The sequence below is a fragment of the Prionailurus bengalensis genome, chromosome B1 (assembly GCF_016509475.1).
Source record: "Prionailurus bengalensis isolate Pbe53 chromosome B1, Fcat_Pben_1.1_paternal_pri, whole genome shotgun sequence".
Taxonomy (NCBI): domain Eukaryota; kingdom Metazoa; phylum Chordata; class Mammalia; order Carnivora; family Felidae; genus Prionailurus; species Prionailurus bengalensis.
This window is the reverse complement of record NC_057344.1, coordinates 131,130,644-131,153,685: the sequence shown is the minus strand read 5'-3', so window position 1 is coordinate 131,153,685 and position 23,042 is coordinate 131,130,644. Positions and strand designations below refer to the sequence as shown.

Here is a 23,042-nt window from a genome sequence, read left to right as displayed (position 1 = left end):
TTGCTTAATGAATGCATTTTGGGGTAATGATCCTAAAATTAAGTTTTAATCTGTAATCATAAGAATTAAAGAAAAATGAGTTGCTAGAGGTTAAAAAAGTCTATAGTAATATTGTAAAGCAACTATAATTACATTTAAAAATTTAATTTGTTTAATTGACGTTTCTCTAAACCTACATTTTTAAAAATCTTCATGATTTATATACCCCCAATCATTATAATATAAATTTCATTAATGTACATATTAGTAAGTTGAATTGTTTGGTTTGTATTGATGGGGTTTGAATATTCAACTACATTTCTGTTAATTATGCAGCTCTTTAGGGGTGCTTGGGTGGCTCAGTTGGCTGAGCATCTGACTTTGGCTCAGGTCATGATCTCATGGCTTGTGAGTTTGAGCCCAGCATCAGGCTCTGTGCTGACAGCTCAGAACCTGGAGCTTGCTTCAGATTCTGTGTCTTCCTCTCTCTCTGACTCCTCCCCTACTTGTGGTCTGTCTCTCTCAAAAATAAATAAACATTAAAAAAAATTTTTAAAAATCATGCAGCTCTTTATTTACTTAGAATTCTTTGTAGTCTAGGTGTATATAGTAAAAACTGATGCCAGTAGTTGGATAAGGTATTCCAATTTTGTCTTTAATTTTGTAAGTGATTTAGATACAATAAAAATATTTATTTAAATTTTATATTGATCTAAGCAGAGGGATAAGTTCATTTGAAAATCCTTATATCCAGTCCATAATTTAGCAAATAAGACAAACTAAAGAAATGAACCAATTCTATTATGTCTGAATTCTCATGGCAATTATTTTTCTGATTTTCACCCTAATGATATTTACTTGTTCTCTACATTTTAGATGCAGTTAATATTGACATGTGTTTGATAATTATGAATATATTTATTGTATGACTATATGTTTTTATAAGAGCATATGTCAATATTATATGTTTTAAACTAATCCTTCAAGTAGGATATAGGACTATGTATATCTTTATAGATCACAATAGATATTGAAGCACTAAAGATAATTGCTCTGATGATAAACCACTTCTAAACTTGTTATGTCCATATCTTAATGTTGGTGAAATGTTTGTTCTTCTTTGAATGATGTAATACTATTTTTATTTTAATCATTAAAATACAATTCTTTCCATCACATAAAGCAATATAAATTTAATGTTTCAAATAGGAAGTTATCATTTTATGAAGAAGAAAAAGGTACCCTGCACTTGCTTCTCGTGTGCGACTTATGAGGTTTTATTTCTTTGTATTTAAATACAAAGTACATTAATATGGAAATGATTCAGGAAGTGAAATTATTTTGCTTCCCAACCAGCTCCAATATGATACTTTCAACACATTGAAATATAAAATTATTTAACTTAACTATAGATTTGTCATGAAGTCAGAAAATTCTCTAACTTATATACTATACTGTTCTAGTCAACAAGTTCAGAGTTCGAGACAGTGTGTTACTTGCCTAGTACCTGACATACAGAAGTTTTTCAATAAATATTAATTGAATTAAATTATTAATGTATGTGCTAAGTGCTATGGGAGCTTCAAAGGGAGAATAATACACCATTTTTACTTTCAAAATGATGTAAATAAGACTAATATTATAAGCTACATGGGAAAAATTAATGTTAGTAATTTTTTAAAGTTTTTATTTACATTCTATTTAGTTGGGGTCTAGTAGGTTAAGTGTCAGACTCTTGATTTTGGCTCAGGTCATGATCTCTCCACTTGTGAGATCAAGTCCTGTGTGAAATTCTCTCCCTCTCTCTCTGACCCCCCCCCCCATTCTTTCCCTCAAAATAAATAAATATTAAAAATGCCAGTTAACATACAGTGTAATATTAATTTCAAGTGAACAATATAGTTATTTAGCACTTCTATACAACACCCAGTGCTCATCACAAGTGCACTCCTTAATCCCCATCCTAATGTTAGTCATTTTTTAGCTTACAGAAATTGTTAAGCACATGAAGATGAATCTTCAAAGGAATGGAACATTAATTGGACCTTGGTGGAAATGTAAATAGGAAACACATGTGGTTCAATTTGCAACTGTGGGAAAGAAAGGAAATGTCAAGCAACATTTGAAAGGTTACACTTTATTTTACCATATTCAAAGGGCATAGGGGAGGGTCATTTGTGTGTGAAAGGAATTATGGATAGGGAAAGTAGTTTATCAGGGATGAATAGTCCTCATTTTAAAGGAAAGTGAATTATCGCCCAAAGAGATCAGTTAACTAGTTTGAGATTCCATAGAACTTAGAAAAAAATGGGAGTGTAACTGGGAAGTTTTAGGGAAGCCATTCTAGACTTCTTTTTCAAAACTTTAAATATGTCCAAACACCTAGTAAAATGCTAGTAGCCTTAAGCAAACAAACGACGTTCTTGGTATTTGAGAGGATTTCCTTTAATAGCTACCAAGAACCCCTTCCCACTGCGCACACACTCAGTAGCTCACTCACATCACTTGAAGGGAAGCTTGGAGAAACTTTTATTCTTCAGGCAAGCATATTTAAATCTTGGTTCTGCAACTTTTTGTATCATGGTTTTAGGCCAGTTATTTAATTCTTCTAACCCTCAGGCTTTTCATGTGTAAGACAATGCATGCCATTATGACTGTTAGGATCCATTAGAAAATGTTTTCTCACAATGAATTCATGGCAGAGTGGTCAGAATGATTTTCCTAAAATGTATATTTAAGCATGTCAGGCTCCAATGACGTAAACGTTCCTCACTTGCCTGAAAGGTATTAACAGATGACCCAGACTGCTAATCTGTTGTGATGCCCTCACCTGTCTCCCCCGCTCAAACCATTCTAGCCTTCTGTCTGCCCTAACATACTAGCTCACACCCACCTTCAATGATTTGCATATATTATTTCTTCTGTTAGGAATGCTTTCCCTCTGGGGTTTTCATATGGCTGCTTATTATTCATGACTCAGCCCTAATGACACCTTTAGAAGGGCCTTCCCTGCCTACCTTATGTAAAGTAGCTGCCTCCCATAACAAGTGAATATTATATTAGTATTTTTTTTAAATAGCCTTTATCAGTAGCTCAAATTATCTTATGTATTTGCTAATATATTTACTGTCTAGATTAGGAAACTTTTCTCTCCTGTTGTTCAAGATTTAGTGCACCTGGTAAACCTTCAATAAATATTGTTAAATAAGGAAATAAATAAATTTTTGTTACCAGAATGAGTCCAATATGGAAAATTTGGGGATAAGTAGAAGAAGATAACCAATAAGTCTTTATCTCAGACAACACATACAGTGTTTCCATATATATTGTATTTGTGAATAACTAGTTTGTTATTAAAAAGTAAACATTGATATAAAAAAAAAACTCAGGGGTGCCTGGGTGGCTCAGTCAGTTAAGCATCCGACTTTGGCTCAGATCATGATCTCAGGGCTCATGGGTTCGAGCCCCACGTTTGGCTGGGTGCTGACAGCTCAGAGCCTGGAACCTGCTTCTGATTCTGTGTCTCCCTCTCTCTCTACCCCTCCTCTACTCCTGGTCTGTCTCTGCCTCTCTTTCTCAAATAAATGAACAGTAAAAAAAGAATAAAAACAACTCACTTTGATATTTTTCCACCTGCAGATATGGCTCTAGAATCTAAGAAAACATTATATGACATGTTTCTTTTTTTATTTAGGCTTAGCCGTTCAAGACAAAATTAGTTCACTAGCCATGCCCTGTCTATGGAAACATAGTATATGTGTGATGAAGAATTGAGCCTTTCCCAAAAAGAAGTGTGGCTTTTGCCCTTAGCTTATTAGGGACAGCCTATATCATACTTCATTGTATTATATTTACTTAGAGTGGGGAGCTGGCCACACCAGATCTTAAATGGGACTGAACATATCTGGCATATCATATGAAGCTGGCCATGCTAGAAAGACTTATCAAATAATTTAGAAATTTCAGGTCATTTGATACCAGATAACCTGGGGGATAGATCAACCATGTAGTCAGTCAATTAATTATACCTATATAATGAAGTCCAGTTAACTCTGGACACTGAAGCTTGAGTGAGTTTCTCTTGTTAGCAATACTTGCTATGCATTGTGATGTATCGATACTGGGGGAGTAATACTTCATGTGTATGAGGGAAGCTTTGCATTTGGAACCCACCCAGACTCTGCACACCTCTTCCTTTGCCTGATTTTAGGCCTGGACTCTTTCCCTGTTACAAATCCTAATTGCGAACGTACCTTTAAGTGAATTCTGTGAGGCTTTCCAGTGAATTATTGTACTTGAGGGTGTTTTGGAAACATTCCAAACTTTCTGTTGCTGTCAGAAGTAAGAGCAGCTTTGGGGAATGTGCCCATAGACTTTGCAGTTTGTTTGATTCTCTATAGTATATGATCGTGGGAAGGAAGCTCACAGTTGTCTTATAGATTTTAACATTTGAAACTGTGTGGAATTACAGAGAATAACTATTCTAATCATCTCATGGAAGGGCATCAAAGAGGTTATGATTTGCTTCAGTTCACAGAGCTAGTTTGGTGCCTGGATCAGGGTTCAGAATCAGGTTTATTGACCCCAGTAATTTGGATTTCCCACTGTACTGTGTTATTTGGCACAAGTTTGATACAAGTATCATTGGATATCTTTGATTCCTGTTTCATAAATAAAATTATTATAATTATTAATTTATGAAACAGTAATATATTTATCAATTTTATAGTATCTTACATACATATAAAGATAAACCTAGAATAAAACCTAACACTTAAATTACAGAAAAACTATCTATATCTAAAATTCACCTAATTTTTCTCTGGAACAGTTATCCTCATCTGGAATGTATTTATTTTGTTCTGTGGTTAACATTGTGGTCAGTGGCTTAACAAATTTACGTATTAGATTTTCTTTGGCAAATTCTAATTCAGCATATTAGAATAGTGGAGTGATGGGAATCTCCTACAATTTTCAGAACCACTGATAATGGTAAAAAATATGTATTTTCAGTGAGACTAAAATGACAGCTTAAAAAAAAAGCTCACACCTTAAAAATTCTAAAACAACTAAACTAGTGTAGGCCTGGTAATTAAGAGTCCTTAAGCATTCCTCTGTATTATACATGAATGCTTTTTCTGGATAACATATTTTCCTTAAAACAACTAATGGTTTTGTTTTTTTTTTAAACTATGTAGCACAAAGAATGAGGCAGTCCTGTATGTTTTTCTCCAGCAGGAAGTACAATGAGTACTCCATATTATTTCCTTGGGAAAAGCACTCTGCTTAGTGTGGGTATAGTTTGTGAGTTTGTGTTTCACGAGAACCAGTACATATTGCACATAAAGGGAGTTTTTTTAGAGAAAGGTTTTTAAACTTTCCTATCAGTAAATATTCCTGTCAAGAAACATTTTTAGTACATATTAAAAGTAGTGTTGTAAAAAATGCCTGTGATATAATAAAGTATAAATATGTTACCTTGTATTTGTTCTTCAGGCGTTTGGGGCAAGAGGATATATTCCGTGCAATGAAAGAAATGCAAATGGCATTTTCATAAAAGAACAAATGTGATTGGTTGTAGTAAGTTTGCAGGAAGCAATTTTGGAGAGGTAGATAGAGATCATATTATGGGGTTTCGAATGATAATAATTAGTATTTATTCTATAGACACATACCATTGATATATTTTTCTGTGTTAGATAAGGAGAGAATATATAGAAATGAATACTTTCATAAGGATAATCTCAGAGAAGTGTGTAGTGAAAATTGAAGAATTGTAATGGTCCTTGGCAAAAAGTTGACAGGGACACCAATTACAAGATAATATGGTATACTTCATGACTTTGAAATGCTCAATTCCCCTATTACACAAATAAGAATGAAGGCTAGAAATAATTATCTCTGTCTATAATATATTTTTATAAACATTAGAATTTCAGGGGCACCTGGGTGGCTCAGTTGATTAAGCATCTAAATTTGGGTTTCAGCAGGGGTCATGATCTCGTGGCTCGTCAGTTCGAGCCCGCATGAGGCTCCATGATGACAGTGCGCAGCCTACTGGGGATTCTCTCTCTCCCTCTGTCTCTGCCCCTCACCATGCTCACTCTGTCTCTCAAAATAAATAAACTCAAAAAATTATTTTTAGATATTAGGATTTCAAGCATTCTAATTATTAGAGCATTCTCTTTCATGTTACCATGTTCATCTCTAGTCAGTTACACATGGTATAATTGGAGTATTTTATACTACATTTATACTACAAGCATACAAATGTTGCTTTCGTTGGAGATAAGACTACTTGATAAACACTATTTGTGTTACTTTATTGATAATGGAACAAACTGATATAGTCAGGTTTAGAATCTAGGAGATGGCATCTGTGACATTGGGTCTAATTTGTCATGAAAACAGAACCCCAAAAGATACTATTTTTCCCTTCTTATTTTAAATGATGCTAAGGAAAAATATGCACCTTAACTTTTAAATTTTAATTTTTTAATTGAGTACAGTTGAGATACAATGTTATATTCATTTCAGGTATAAAATATAGTGATTCAATTTATCTATATATTATGCTGTTCTTACCACAAGTGTAGCTACTCTCTGTCACAGTACAACACTATCAAAGTACTACTGCTTATGTTCCCTATGCTGTGCCTTTTATTCCTGTGACTTACTCATTCCACAACTGGAAGCCTGTGTCTCTCACTCCTCTTCACTCATTTTGCCCATCACCTCACCCCCCTTCCCTCTGGTGACCATTAGTTTGTTATTTGTAAAAACACCCATTTTAAAACTTAACAGCAATTATTATGTTTTAATTTTGAGTTATGAAGTTTGCTAATTATGTAATATATCTACACTTTCAAGTTTCCTATTTTATTCCTTAATAATGTAATTAACTTTATTTCCTTGCATAGATTAACATTTTGTGTGAATTCAGATATTGGCTTAAGATTCATAAAATCTATGGTTACATGAATCTGTATAAATGTTAAATTTCCTAAGAATATTGAAATATGAAATATTTTAGCATATTTGTTTTATTTAGTACTTATATCATTGTTATATTAATATAAAGGGAAAAATTAGCAACTCTGGGCAGAACTTTAAGAATCTCATTTTGCTGGGCCACCTGGGTAGCTCAGTCAGTTGAGCATCAGACTCTTGATTTCAGCTCAGGTCATGATTGCAGGGTGGTGCAAGCCCCGAGTTGGGCTCTGCACTGAGCGTGAAGCCTGCTTGAGATATTCTCTCTTTCTCTCTCTCTCTCTCCCTCCCTCCCGCCCTCCCTCTCCCCCTTTGCCCCTTCTCTGCTCTGAAAAATAAAAGAATCTCATTTTGTTAAATATCTCATATTTAAATACAAAAAACATGTTAATCATAATACAATATTATTCTTTGCACATATGTATAATGACAATATATATATTTTAATAAATTCATAAGATCACTATTCGTATTTGCAAAATGTATATCTTTGGACTTATGAGAAGTCTTATGAATAAGTGTTGATAGAATTAAGACATTTTTTAAAATATTTATTAAAAATATATTTTGAACTACATAAATTCATACAGTAAATCTATACCTAACAAAGAGCAAGCTGTGTTTAGAAATATTTCACAGCTGCTATGTTGAAAGGTGAAGGTAATTCTATCATAATGATTGAGTGTGCTTTCTTTACCCAATCAGAAAAATCAAAATCAAATAACTATCCTCAGAGCAGTAGTTACAAAATATTATTGTGTTAATTTCTCTTTCGAAAAAATAGTGGAATCATATTGTTGAAAAAAATATGCCTGTATTAGTGTATTTTCTTTTCATTTTCATTGCATATATAGATGTGCATATCTAAGTGCTTAACTCATAAAATTATGAGTACCCATCTTATTCTGAGCCTGTTTTTATTTATATGAAATTTATTGACAAATTGGTTTCCATACAACACCCAGTGATGCCTGTTTTTGATGATGTGTGTACCTCACCACTTTTACACTTCTCATTTTTTATAATATGTGTGATTTATCTTTTGGGGATAATATGAATTATTTAAAGACACCTGCCAAGTTAGTGGCTCTAATCATTTTTGCTGAATAAATGCAAATATAATTAATTGTAAGGCAAATCTCAAAATGTATTATTAGGTTCACACAGAGAAGTTTGACTGAGGCCTTCTACAATTGTTACATCGTACATTTTTGATAATAAAATAATATTTTCCTTTTGGTTAATATTGGGAAACTTCTATGATTAGAATATTGGAGAATTATATGTATATTCTAGACACGCTGCTTATAATGGAAGATGATTAAAAGAAGAATGCAGACCAGATTAACAATGCCTTTTTAATTTGCATAGTTATCTCTTCACTTTTAGATCAAGTAATGATCAGAGCAGTTCTATGTCAATTACATATTTTGTAAACAGCTATGAAAGTCCAGTCCAAGGTGCCATATCTTGCATCTTGCAACTTTAGAGAAGTTAAGCCTATTTGGATAATCCTTTGACTAAAATACAGCAGTATAAACATGCAATTAATGACATCTTCATAATGCCACAATTGAAGAATGTGTTAATAATTTAATAATCTCCTTTGATGGAATTCTTTCTTTTTAAAGCAGTGCTTCCTTGTGTAGTGACATGTCTCAGCTTTATTTTTAGCAGGATCATAATTATTATCTTTATTGCAATAAAGAAATGCTAAAGGGTTATTTTGGAGTGTGTTTAATGGATTGGTTTCATATTAATGTATGATCACAGCTTGTTTTTTCAACTTAGTAACTTTGAAAATTCAATTTTAGTATTTCAGCCAATAGCAACAAGGCTCTAGAGAATTGCTTCACACTAACCAAACACAGGAGATTGATGTATTAAAAAAAAAAACCCTACTTTATTTATTTAAAAAAATGGTATTCTTTACTAGAAGACAGTTATCTGTAAGGTCTATGAGGAAAGAAACTATGCTCTGTTCGGTTCCTTGTTATATCCCTAGGGTTTAGAAGATTAATTTTTGAATTACTTCCTTAAAAATTTTTTAGTTTACTTTTAATGGGTCAAAGTCATTTGGCAGATTACCCGAGTAATCAGTGCTATTGATCGATTTTTAAATGTCTATTTAGAGAATACCTAGTAATAATTGTGCTTGATTTAATATCCAGTTTATTAATATTGTGAATTTAGTAAATAATTAGTATTTTATTGCAATTAAACAATCAATTCTTTTCAAACTACCCACATGAATGTTACATACCAATAAAATAGAATATGGATTAAATTACATTTTCCATGGCCTATTAACACTGGTTTAAATTTTATATAATTCTTCCTGATGAGTTATTAAAATACCAAATCTAACATGACAATTTATCTCTTTTAAAAAAAAGCCCCGACGCGGGGCTTGAACTCACACACAGACTGTGAGATTATGACCTGAGCTAAAGTTGGACGCTTAACCAACTGAGCCACCCCGGGGCCCCAAACATGACAATTTATCTTAAATGCTTTAGCCACTTTAAAAAAATACACACACACACACACACACACACACACACACACACACACACACATATATACATATTACAATAATCCCAAAGCCTGTCATATGCTTATCTTTAAACTGGTTACTAGTGTGCTAATACTAGGGATATCTTTTTTTCTTCTTTTACGTTGCTGATGTGGAAATTTTCCTATTTCCCTAGGATTTCAAAGATATTTGAGACTATTTCAAAGACATCGGAAGCTTTCCTAAGATTCAGTAACCATGCTAGAATTAGAAGAAAAAGAAAGTTATCTCTTAGATTTACAAATTCTGGGTTTTTTATTAGAAAATTTTTTGTCTAGTCATTGCATTGGTATTTGCTGTATATTCAGAGATGGTTCAAATAAGGATATTAGCCATCAGGTTGGACTTTCTTTTTAGAATTAAAATCTACTTGCTATATGCCCTTATGCCTTTATTTAGAGTTCAAGCCTAGTTTTTAATTTTGTGCAATATTGGTGTTTCCTCACAAAATGATTTGTTTTTTAAGTCCAAACTGCTTGTGCTACAAAACAATTTCCCTCTTATTATGATATATAGGTCTGGTGTATGAATGTTATTAAAAACTCATGCACTTTCATTAGTATATCTTCATTATGTAGAGCTACCTGACTTTTTATCTTTTAGGAGATGCGAGACTATTTCTGCTTAGTTACCACTTCTATTTATTCCACTAATTTATCGCATGTTTCAAACACACAGTTCTGTTCTGTTAGATGTGGGGTATGATCACTAGTGTTAATTAACTGCTGGACTTCTTTTCCACTTGGTTATTATGTGTGACCATAAGTGGTGATCAACCTTTTCTGTTTCTGGTACAGAATTTTGATGTTACTACTTTGATGTTTGCAGGTCTTTCCTTTCACTAATGGAAAGAAATACATGTCTTATTATAAACATACATATAATCAGAAAAACAAAATACCTGCATATTAACTATTTATTGAAGACAATAGAAATTAAGATACTTTTCTCTGTGTGTACTTTTTGTGTATATTATGAGCAACTTTTTGAAAAAAATGTTCAAGTGTCTCTCTCTATATATGTAATTTTTATATTTTATAAAAAATATATTTATATTATATATGTATATAAATATTATATATATTTAATTTAACTTCAAGTTAGTTAATATACAGTGTAGTCTTGAATTCAGGAGTAGGACCCAGTGGTTTATCTCTTACATATGACACCCAGTGCTCATCCTAAACGTGCCCTCCTTAATGCTCATCACCCATTTAACTCATCCCCCCACCCCCCTCCCTGTAGCATTCTGCAGTTTGTTCTCTGTATTTAAGAGTCTCATATGGTTTCCCTCCCTCTCCGTTTTTATTATTTATTTATTTATTTATTTATTTATTTATTTATTTATTTCTGGTCAGGTTTTAATTTAAATCCAGTTAGTTAACATATAGTGTAATACTAGTTTCAGTAGTGGAATTCTGTGATTCATCACTTACTTAAAATTTAACCCAGTATGAGTGCCTCTTTATGCCCCTCATATCAACATTTCTGTTTAAGTATTATGAACTCTTAACCTTCAACAGACTCAAGCTGTTTAATTGAGCCACATATATATATTTTCATGTTCATATGTCAGAGATTAGCCAGGGATAAGCCATTTAGATTGCTTTCCTTAGCCTTTCAAAACTGCCTCTGACTTTTTTTTTTTTAGATGAAACTTGTTTTCTGGCAACAAAAGAATGAAACAGAATTATTCTATATTTTTCTTTCCTTTTTTTCCCCTTTCCTTAATACCCAAGGAGCCCTGGTTCTTTGTTGGTGGATACTGAGCAGTGAGTATCTGGTTTGCCTGTAAGTGCTGGCTGGGGCCAAAAGTATTGCTGCTGTGGTTGGTCTCTTTTAAGGAGAAATCAGGAAAACATATTATTTTTAGGTTTATGAATTCACATTGATTTTCTTCTCAAACATATCATGTTGCTGCATTTTCTCTTCTTTGATTATGAGATTTTACCAGCTTCAAAGCCTCCACTACATTAACAGGAGTGCTTTGTAAGCAAGATATCAATGCAAGGCTATTTAGAATTAGGAGATTTAAGAGCAATTTATCCAGATCGGTGGCAAATAGACCCATCCTAGTCCAAATGTCAAGGGTCACTTACAAAATGTGAATAAAATTGGAACAATGCAGTTAAGTATTCCAAATTTTATTTGTTCAGTTTCTTGGTGTTACTTTCTTAACTGTAGGACAGGGTTTTTAAATATTTCCTTGTGGGGGTGCCTGTGTGGCTCAGTTTGTTAAGCGTCCGACTTTGGCTCAGGTCATGATCTCACGGTTCCTTAGTTCGAGCCCAGAATCAGGCTCTGTACTGACAGCTCAGAGTCTGGAACCTGCTTCGGATTCTGTGTGTGTGTCTCTCTCTGCCCCTACCATGCTCACACTGTCTCTCTCTCTTTCTCTCAAAAATAAAACATTTAAAAATTTTAAAAAACATTTTCTTGTTAAAAAAAAAAACAAAACCAGAAACAAAAAAACACTTCTTTAAAAAATTTATTTGTCAAACTTTTGATGGATGTATTAACTTTCAAAGTTTATTTTTTTTAATGTTTATTTCTGAGAGAGAGATTGAGAGAGAGAGAGAGAGGGAGAGACAAAGCACGAGTGGAGGAGGGGCAGAGAGGGAGACACAGAATCTGAAGCAGACTCCAGGCTCCAAGCTGGCAGCACAGAGCCTGACACGGGGATCAAACTCACAGACAGTGAGATCATAACCTGAGCTGAAGACAGACACTTAACTGACTGAGCCATCCAGGCACTCCTCAAAATTCAAAATTTAAAATTCAACCTTGAAAAGATCACGTATGCCTTTGGACATCTGGAATTCCTAGAACCAGGAGCCAGAATACCTGCTACTATGACATTTTTAAAAATTTTCAAGTAGACTTAGAGTGGTCATAGCTATATAATGAAACCCAAAGCCTCTGTGATGACATCATTTTGCTACTTGCGATATCTATCACCAAACAGAAACTTTTCTCATTTGTACAGTAAAATTGTCAGTAAGTTTGGTTATGATGTCCCATCTTCGATCATCCACCAAAGATAGGAGTTTGACTCATGTAAACACCTGGTACCTTCTTCTGGTACCCTAGCTATGTGGGTTGGGCCGTGCAGTTCCAAGTAGAAGAGGGAAATGCTGTGCAAACCATAGAACCCTGCTGTTACGCCAGTCCTTCCTGGGTGTAACAACAACAAAAAGGTGACAGTCATCTATAAGGCACTCATTTCTTTCTTTTCTTTCTTTGTTCCAACTTTCATTGTTTTCTAAATGTTGTTGGCAGTATTAGTTTGCTGGGCCTGCCATAACAAAATACCACAGAGGTGGTGTTTTTAGGTGGCTTAAACAATAGAAAATTACTTTCTTACCATTTCTGTAGGATGAAAATCCGAGATCACAGTGTAGGCAGATTTGGTTTCTCCTGAATTCTCTCTCCTTGGCCTACAGATGGTTCCCTCTTGTGTCCTCACATGATTGTCCTTCTGTTTGTGTTGCCTGAGTCCTAATATTCTCTTCTTATAAGAGCACTAGTCATATTGGATTAGGGCCCATCCATGCAACCTGATTTAACTATAATTTTTTCTTTAAGGGTTCTGTGTCCAAACACGTCACATTGTAAGATACTGGGTCTTAGTACTTCAGCATATGAATTTTGGATAGAAACAAGACTATAATATTATTCAATGAAATTCAAAATATAAGACTAAAATTATTTAGACTAATTTGAAGCTGGTAAAGCATTACATTTTCACTATGAAACAAGTTTTTTTTTGTTTTTTTTTTGTTTTTTTTACAAAATTACTCTGGACTCGCACATTAAGATTCCTTCATTTAGATAGTGCTTAATAGACATTAATACTAGTGTCTTTACCAAATCTCCCTATCTTATCCACATGCAACTTGACTTATGCTTCTTTTGTAGTTTTAGTACTCTCTTTTGTATTTTTTGAGGAAGACAGCTTATCTTTTGTTGCCTGTATCTTATATCATCTTTCGATGCTATATAAATAAGTAACTTATTCTCAGTAGACTATTCCTGCCACAGTATATCATAAAACTACCAGTAAACAGTTGATTATCTTATAGTTTAAATTACTAGTTACCTTGTAATTAATACAGATAAAATAGAATTCAACATAATGCAATGAATAATGAGTTTTTATAAATTTCATTTGTGGAGAGAAGCAGTTGTATTTGGGGATATTTATCACTTTTGAAACTTTATTGTGCTCTATTCACGGATAGCACATGATTCTAAAGTTTAATGATGTTTAATTCTTTTTTTTTTTTTACAGTGAGAGTAATTTATTTAAAAGCCAGAGTGTCCTTACTTTCAATCCCCAGAACTAAGGTGTTCAGTGTTCATATGACAATATCACTGGGGTTTCCTTAATGTGTATTTAGTTCTTTAAACTTAAATTATGGTATCATTCAAATTAGTAGAAAAAGTTGTCTAAGATGTGGTGTCATTTACTACATGTAGCATTGTGTACATTTGTACAAAAGTATAAAACATACTTTTTAAAAATTTCAATCTAATTTTTAATACTGCTTTTTCTTAATATAGTCACTACTCATCTGTATACGTACTTCCCTCAAGAATTCCTACCTCTGCATATCACTGTTTCCCCTCAAAACTTCTCTATATACCCTTCTGTTTTCCCTCTGAGTGAGAGGAGAAAAGAAAAGAAACATGTAATCTAGCTCTAATGTTTATAGCATTATGAAAGTCAATAATTAATTTTTAATCTTACTGACATTTATTTCTTCTGTTCATCTCTCCCAATCTTAAGAAAATGATTAGGAAATGGTAACTGGATCTTCACTTCCAAGTATGGTCTAAATTAATATCTCACGGTTGGTACTGTATACAAATTTGTTTGAGAAACAGTTCATTAAATGTATCAGAAGAATGTCATTCAGATTTGAAAGATAAATATAAAAAAATAATCTTAAATTTCAGTTTACAAACTTCTATACATTTGAAAAGCCTTTATATTCTCTTTAGGAGTTTTAGTGAGAGTTAAGATTTTTATAATAATGTTTGGAATTTTTTATTGGGCTGATAATGTTAAAGCCTATGGGATAGTCAAATGATTTCTGGGATTCAGCTAAAACTCTTCATTTCTATTTTTTTTTTTCTTCATGGCATCTGTATGTGGGTATTTCCTCAATTTTTCAGTGTTTTGGTCTCTAACTATTGATTTTGCTCTTTCTTCAGGATGTTTTGAATAATTTGGGATCTTGTGAACTGGATGAAGATGATCTAATGCTTGATCTGGAATTTTTAGAGGAACAGAATCTTCATCCTTCAGGTGAGTGCTAAATGCGCCATAACATACAATTTTGATCCTACTCACTTAGCTTTCATTGATAAACTTCATATTATTTAGGATGCACTCAGTCTTTTCCATCTCCAGTTTTGTATATTATATGTGCAAGGCACATGCTAGGTACCATAGACACATGATTCTGGTGATCTTAAAATCTGTTATGAAATATAAATCCAGTGGGAAGATAATTATAAAATAAGAAAAAACCTATTAAGACATTTCAAAGAAGGAAATTATAATTTAACACATAATGGAAAAGTTAATATTTTCTCTTTCTGAAGGAAAAAAAAACAATTATAATCCCATTTTTCATTTATTTTATATAATCAAATGGAAGTTTTGCAGATCAAGGTTTACTCTTCAAAATCTTAGCCACTCCAGTAATAATTGCATAGGTTAATGTTTTTTTTTAAATTTTTTTAATGTTTATTTATTTTTGAGACAGAGAGAGACAGAGCATGAATGGGGGAAGGTCAGAGAGAGAGGGAGACACAGAATCCGAAACACGCTCCAGGCTCTGAGCGGTCAGCACAGAGCCTGATGCGGGGCTCGAACTCACGGACCCCGAGATCATGACCTGAGCTTAAGTCGGACGCCCAACCGACTGAGCCACCCAGGCGCCCCTGCATAGGTTAATGTTGATACAATAAAGTTGACCTCAAAATTAATAACTGCCAATAGCAGCCACAAACATACACTAATAAACACATAAATACACAGAATTGTAGTATGAGATAAATTCATGTTGAATGAATTAAGAAGGGAGCCCATTATATTTGTAATACTTTAAGTTTATATCAAAGCATAAATTGCCATGTCTTCAAATACAAAAATTAATCCTGTTGAAGTAAGTTATAAGAATTAATTGTATATTCAAATTTAGATATTTGAGTACAAAGACCAGCTCTTACTTACTTTTGTAATATTGCTTTTAACACCTTTAATGTAGTCATTTTCAAATTAAAGTAGAAATAACATTAAACTGAAACTTTAAAATCTTAGTCTTACTGCATACATTTGAGAAAATCAACAGATTAGATTTCAGTGTCCTTATTTTTAACTTTTTGGAATTAGACATAATGTCTAAGATTATAATTTTTTTGTTTATGCACTATTTTTATATTATAGATAATACATTAAAAATTATCAAAAGAAGGCAATGCTTATATTTTAAATTTTACAATGTTTATATTTCATTACTCTGTATTATAGGCTAATATCAAAAGAAGCTACTTAAAAATTTTTTCTGTTTGAATATGAATTTAGAATAATCATTTTTTAAAACAGTCTTCCAGCAGTTGATTTGACAGATACTCTTTTAAAAAAATGCAGATTTTTCTCACTTTTATACAGATACAATACACAATTTTGTCATTTATGTGTATGTATCTTAAAAGAATTACATACAGTGAAAATTTACACCCTCTTGGAGGGAAATTTGTCAGTATTTAGCAAAACTATATATGCATTTGCTTTTAGATTCAACTATCCAACTTCTAGAAATTTAATCCTAAAACACTGAAACATATAGAGTAATGTATGCAAACAGCTCTTCGTTACAAAATATTTGTAATAAATATTCTTCAATAGGACATTTGTTAAATATACAGTGGTATATTAAGCAGTCATTTAAAGAATAATGAAAATGTCTGTATGTGCATGGCATGGCTGTCAGGATATGTTGTTAATGAGAATTTTGTAGTGTTAGATTAGACTGGTAATACCTAAATTCACTGATCACTAACATCCCTGAAAGTGAACAACCAGACATTTTGTCTCTCTTAATGCAATGCCTGGAGAAGTACATAGTAACACCACTCCTGCCCACAAGTATTTCATTCTACTCAATTCTTTCTAATAAATTGTGATTTTATAGGAAATATTGGGATGGGGGTGGGAGACAGTGAATGTTAAATAGCATGATGAAATTGCCAGCAACCAAATATGAGAAGTGAGGAATTCTACAGGATAATGGTCTGGTTCTTTAAACAAATAAAGTGCATGATAAAAATGGGAGAGGTGTTGTAGCTTTAAAGAGGCAAATGTAGGGGCGCCTGGGTGGCTCAATCTGTTAAGTGTCTGACTCTTGATTTCTGCTCAGATCATGGTCTTGCAGTTTGTTGGTTTGTCCCCAAATGCAGCTCTGTGCTGATGGTGTGGAGCTTGCTTAGGATTCTCTCTCTCCTTCCTTCCTTCTCTCCTTCTCTCTGCCCCTTTCCTGCTTGTGCTCACTCTTTCTCAAAATAGATAAATAAACTTAAAAAAAAACAAAAACAAAAACAGGCCATGTGACATCTTTGTTGGCACATTTCTTGAAAAACTTAAAACACTATAAAAGTATATTTCTTGGTCAATCAGAGAAATTTGAGAAATGAATAAGTTATTACAGAAATATTTTTTTATCTTGTTGGGTATTGAACATTTTTGTTTTGTTTTATTTTTTAAAGAAAACTTTAGAGAGATGCATGTGGTTGAGACAACATGATATCTGGGGTATACTTTGCCAACATGCATGGATGGAAGAGGGAATAGATAAAACAAAGTTGAAAAGTTGTTGAAAATTATCAAAGCAGAGCAGTAGGTGTTTGAGGTGAAAAGTTCATGTATTAATTATAATATTTTCTCTGTGTTTTGCATTTTTAAAGATTTTCAAAATAAAAAATAAAACTAATAATTAAAAAGAATAATAGATAATGTAGTGATCTTAGTTATGTTTGGTAGGCAATTGTGATAAAGAGCTAAGTGTGACTTAGCTCAATTTATTTGCTTGGGAACAAAAACAAACGTTATTTTTGTAATTAATTAATAAGTTTTTTAATGTTTTTATTTATTTTTGAGAGAGAGAGAGCATGTAGCAGTGAGGGGCAGAGAGAGGGGAAGGAGAGAGAGAATCCCAAGCAAGCTCTGCACTGTCAGCACAGAGCCTTATACGGGCTGGAACCCATGAACCATGAAATCATGACCTAAGCTGAAATCAAGAGCCAGACTCTTAACCGAATGAGCCACCCAGCATCCCAAAAGTTTAGTTTTTTTTTTTTATTTTCAGAGAAAGGGAGGTGAGGAAGGGGAGAGAGAGAGGGAGAGAGAAAGAATCTGGAGCAGGCTCCACATTGACAGTGTGGTGCTCAAACTGAAGAAACCGTGAGATCATGACTTGAGATGAAATCAGGGGTTGGACACTTAACCGACAGAGCCATATAGGTGCTCCTAAAAACAAATATTTTTAAATCTAAATTTCTTGCTTTATAAAGTAATGAGTGTTATGTACTTTATTGTAAATAAAAGAATGATGTGTTAAAAACCGTAAATGTCCTGAGTCTACTTCAGGATGTAGATAACTTGGTTAAAGCCAATACTAGAGCACCCTTTGAATCAATGGAGTCAACCACCTTTTTATAAAGTAAATGATGTCATTTTGCATACTTGAAGTACAATTCTGATAAATGAAATACTCCTTAGAGTAACTTGGGTGTGTTGAATGCTATTTACTAAAATATTTTTTGAAAATCTATTTCACTTTGGATGTCATATTGTAGGGTTTGAAAAAAGTCACAACTATCTGTTTATGCACATTAGCTCAGAACGAATTTCTGCTTGAATAGGTGATACAATTTATTTTTTTAAGCAACATAATTAAAGGTCTTCTCAGCATATAAGAAGCTCATTGATAACTGATATTGATAAAAAGCTCATTAATGCTAATCATTTTTAAATGATGATTTAAATAAAAGTTATTTTTAAAAGTCTGGAAACTAAAATAATGATACCTTTAAATTCTGTTATTTACATTAGTGAAGATCATTGGAGGGTTTAAAAAAATTTGTTAGCATAAAACATTTCAATTTTTGGCTCTAGAGTCCTATTAAAGCAAAGATTTATAGCAATTTATAGTACAGGTAAATATAATGGCCAAGATGATTTTTGTAAAACCCCAGAGAAATATTTTTATTTTGAAAATATTCAGTCAAATATTTTTAGTAATTTTCATGTGTGACATTTATAAATTTTATTCAACTTAACATATAATTATTAATGGTTAAATTTGCAAAGACTAGAGAAATCCTCATAAATAGAAAGTGCAGAATTTCTGCTGTCCCTTTTACTACAGTAATTTGTATATAGTAGATGCTCAATTGCTATCTATTAATGTGATTTTATTTAATACAGCCAGAAATCTTTGGCCATGTATATAGTGAGTAAAAAAGGATTTTTTGTATTAAAAAATACAAACAAAATTTAGTAAAGCTCAATCATTTTATTTTTTTCTACAGAAAATCAAACACTTTAATTAGGAAATCTATTTACCACACAGAGTTTGAAACTCTGAAATAAAAAAAATTCCTTGCACTTTTTTTTTCAACATCTATATATTGGACAGTGCTCACATTAAGTGATTTAACGTGCAAAGAGACATTCTAATGTCAGTAGAATGCATAATGAGTGTACACAGTTAATATTCATATAATATTAATCATTGTTAGTTGATGTATTACTTGTAGTATTAGGGATATGAACTAAAGTATATTAACCAGGCAATTAAAATAATCAGAACAGCACAAACAAACCAGAAAAAAAAAAAAACAATTTTAGTTGTGTGGTTCAAAGTTTTGTTATAGAAATGTCCATGTATTTGCATGGTTAGATGTGTCTGTATATTTCATCATGTTGTTATTGAATTTTGTGCTTATGACTGTACCTGCCTTGATAAAGATGGCTATTTATTAGTAGTCATAATAATTTTGGAGATCTTTTCATATGCTTTTTATTTCATTCTTTGCTATCTGTATTTTCATCTAAAAGTGAATTGTAAATTTACACTTAGGTTTTAAAAAGTGTGTTTTGACCAGTTCCAAATTGTCTACAATTTGGAAAAGTTCCACAAATTCTTTAAATGTATTAATGTATATATGGAGTCCTAAATTAACACACTCCCTTCCTAAAGGGAGAGGTAGTATAGATAATAGTACACATGAAGTATGTGTTTTATAGTGCAGTAAGTGGATATTATTAATGAAAGTAAGAAAGGACAGTTTCAATGAAGGAAAGGTATATGAATTCAAAGTGAATTCTCAAAAGGAGACTTGGCTTGAGGAAAAAAAAATCAACTGTTCTGAATAATTTACTTTGATCTTGGCATTATCTAATTTTATCTTTCTAAATTCTAATATAAAAGCTAAACTTTCAGATTAAAAAGCCTATGGATAAGCCTTCCAGATGTTTTTAATCTTATTTTCTTGAATTAATGCTTAAATTACTTTTCTGGAAAATATTTTTAATAAATAATTAATATGTTTCATGTTTCAAATACAGGATTATCAATTTGTTTAATGCTAGGCATTCATTTCCCCATGGTAAAATATTGTATTTATTGTTTTTTTTTTTACTTAATAAATTATTTATAGTGCAAACATGACCAGACACAGTTTTGATTAAAAAATATGCTGACATTTATATCTTAATTAAAAGATAATTTTGTGACTGTTTTCACTTTTTATATTTCTTCTCACTCTCTTATTCATTGGTATGGTGGTGGTTTTGCCTCAAATCAAATCATGAAAGATTTTAGCAGTGATATTGATTAGATATACCTCAACAGTCTTTTGGGGGGGAAAAAAGTACCAACAAAATTTACTAGCATTTAATTAAGACTCAAATTAATGACCTTAAAACTTTCCTTACAGTGAAACATGTTATGAATTGTACAGTCTGTCAAAGGAAAAATACCAGCAATATATTTTTGCCTAATATTTCTTTATATGGTTTTACCTGTTTGTGTGGAGGATTTTTTTTCTACACATGGAAGCATCTTGCAAAGTAATCATTTGAGGAAAATAGAATAATGATAAAAGATGATATGAACAATAAGATGAAGGTACAGGTGAGGGTGGCACACAAAATGTATACTAGTATCACCATAGTGAATAGAAAATGTTACTTAGAATGCTTTACTAGCAAATGTGAAGAAAGAAATACAACCAGTTGCATAATTAAAACTTTGTACCATCATTTATTCAGTCAACCAGTCAATGCATTTTATTAACTGAAGGAATTTTTGTTACTAAAGAACTGAAAGACATTTTGCTCACGTGTCTTCATAAGATATAAATGATCGATATCAGAACAATTTCCTCAGCAACTCCTTTTAGTACAAGCTAGTGGCATCACCCTGCCAATTCAGTAGGAGCAGTTCTAAATGGTGACACATCAGTGTAACAAAAACTAGGAATTTTATGAGGATCTTGGCTGACCCAGAGACAAAATTCAGTTCCTTGTACATAGTTAACATTCCTCGGGCAGTTTTAACATTGGAAATAGTTGAGGTAAACGTTGTCAAGCATTTTTCCTCATCTTACTTTAAAGTAATTACGATAAAGCCCAATAGAATATCTATTGTGAAGCAGTGGTCCTGGTGAGTCCTCCAAAATGAACAGCTTGCCAAGTGTTACCCTTATGTGACTAAATAAAGTAACTTTTCTACAAATAGTTATCACAAAGCCAGTTAAATACTGGATAGCGCATAGTGTTCGATAAAGAAGTAAGAGTAAGAGTTTGAGTTTTGTTTTCATTTAATCTGTAGCTGTTCTTTTCCACAGTAAACTAGAATAAGGTCGCATTTCTATTTAGACTATTAGTAGTATTATCTTCAAATAATAATGGGGAAAATGCACCTGACTAATTTGACAGTGAAGCATCATAAGTAAGTAAGTAAGTTAAAGTTAAAACACATTTTGGTGTTACCTGTTGGGCACGTACTCATGAAAATGCTGTTTTCCAATTCATTTCTTGGCTACTATGAGTTGTCTGTATGTCAGTTTTAGCAAGTAGTAGCTGGAAATCTAAGTTAATGGAAAGGAAAACTGAATGCCTATAATGAGCTATGCTTTTTTTTTTTCCCTAAGCTGTCTCAAGTTAATGTTCACAATAACTCTCTGAGAGGAAATTGCATCTTAAAGTCCCATTTGAATTAAAGAAATGACAAATTAATATCAAAAGAGAGCAGGCACTTTGGAGACAAGACATATCCAAGTTAGCATTCCAGCTGTACCATAGTGACCTTGGGCAATTGGCTGAATTTTCCTAAGCAAAGTTTTTTTCATTGGTAAAATGACAATAAAGCTATCTCAAAATATCATCCTACCTAAATGGGAGACATATTTATATGTGAAGTGCCCTTCCAGTCATCTAGAATAAAATAGAAGCCCAGTTCGTTCTCTTGACTTCTTAAATTCCTTATCATACAGTTTACTGAATCATTGGTTATTTTTTATAGTCCTTAGTTTCTTAATGCTTCATCATGATTATATGTTGTTTTAAAATTTGCTTTCTGATTTTAATTTTTTTATCTAAATTTTGTGTAACATTTTAAGTGATGTTTTGTTAGTATTATTTAAAATAATTAAGGTACCGTGCTTATGACAGGTGGTACATTTCTTTGTGTTAAAACCAATGCATTTAAATGCATGGAAACATTCTTTCCCCCCAGGTATTAGTCATGTGTCCAAAATACCACAACATATTTAAAATAGTAATTCTAGAGAAATAATAAATTTACTGTATTAAATAATTTAAAACTTACTAATCAAAATCATTAATGTTCAGAGAGGAAGTCCTTAGGTTCTACTTTGTCTTAAGTTTGATCTTTATAATTTGCAGATGATTTACCCAATTGAAAATATATTTTACTTATTTATCACTGTTTGATAGAACAATGCAATAGTCATTTGGATAATTGAATGAAAAAAAATTATGTTGTTAGTTATTTTGGACCTTATACATAAAAACACCTAGGGCAGTATCTCTTGGTATATGTCCAGATGTAAGTGGAGAAGTAATGGCCCAATGATATCAATTAGGAATTAATTAGGTAGTCGCTAAATAATTTTGAGTTTGATGAACAAGCAATATAAAATTCTGCTGTGAGTTAGGAACTCCTCCTGTGCCTATTAATTAAGGAGGTAATTTTTGTTATTAATTTTTAATGGATAATAGCACAGCAGAGCTGAGATGAAACCCTAGTGGCTTTGCTCATATGAATAGTAATGTACAAATTGCAACAACATCCACATAGGGAAAACTATAAAAATTAACTATAAGTTTTTACAAGCTTTGATATGTCTGGGTCAGGAAAAGTGTGCGTGAATTATCTTCAATATGATTATATAAAGCTGA

General features: G+C 32.3%; 1 protein-coding gene across 2 annotated transcripts in view; it reads left to right on the top strand.

The window, feature by feature from the left end:
• The window catches only part of CCSER1 (coiled-coil serine rich protein 1), a 1,313,272-nt gene that overhangs the window by 221,737 nt on the left and 1,068,493 nt on the right, over window positions 1–23,042 (top strand). For both annotated transcript variants that reach the window (XM_043572184.1, XM_043572185.1), the window contains exon 4: window positions 14,762–14,855. In XM_043572184.1, coding sequence (XP_043428119.1) covers window positions 14,762–14,855 — 94 coding nt within the window. The remainder of the gene's footprint in view (window positions 1–14,761; window positions 14,856–23,042) is intronic.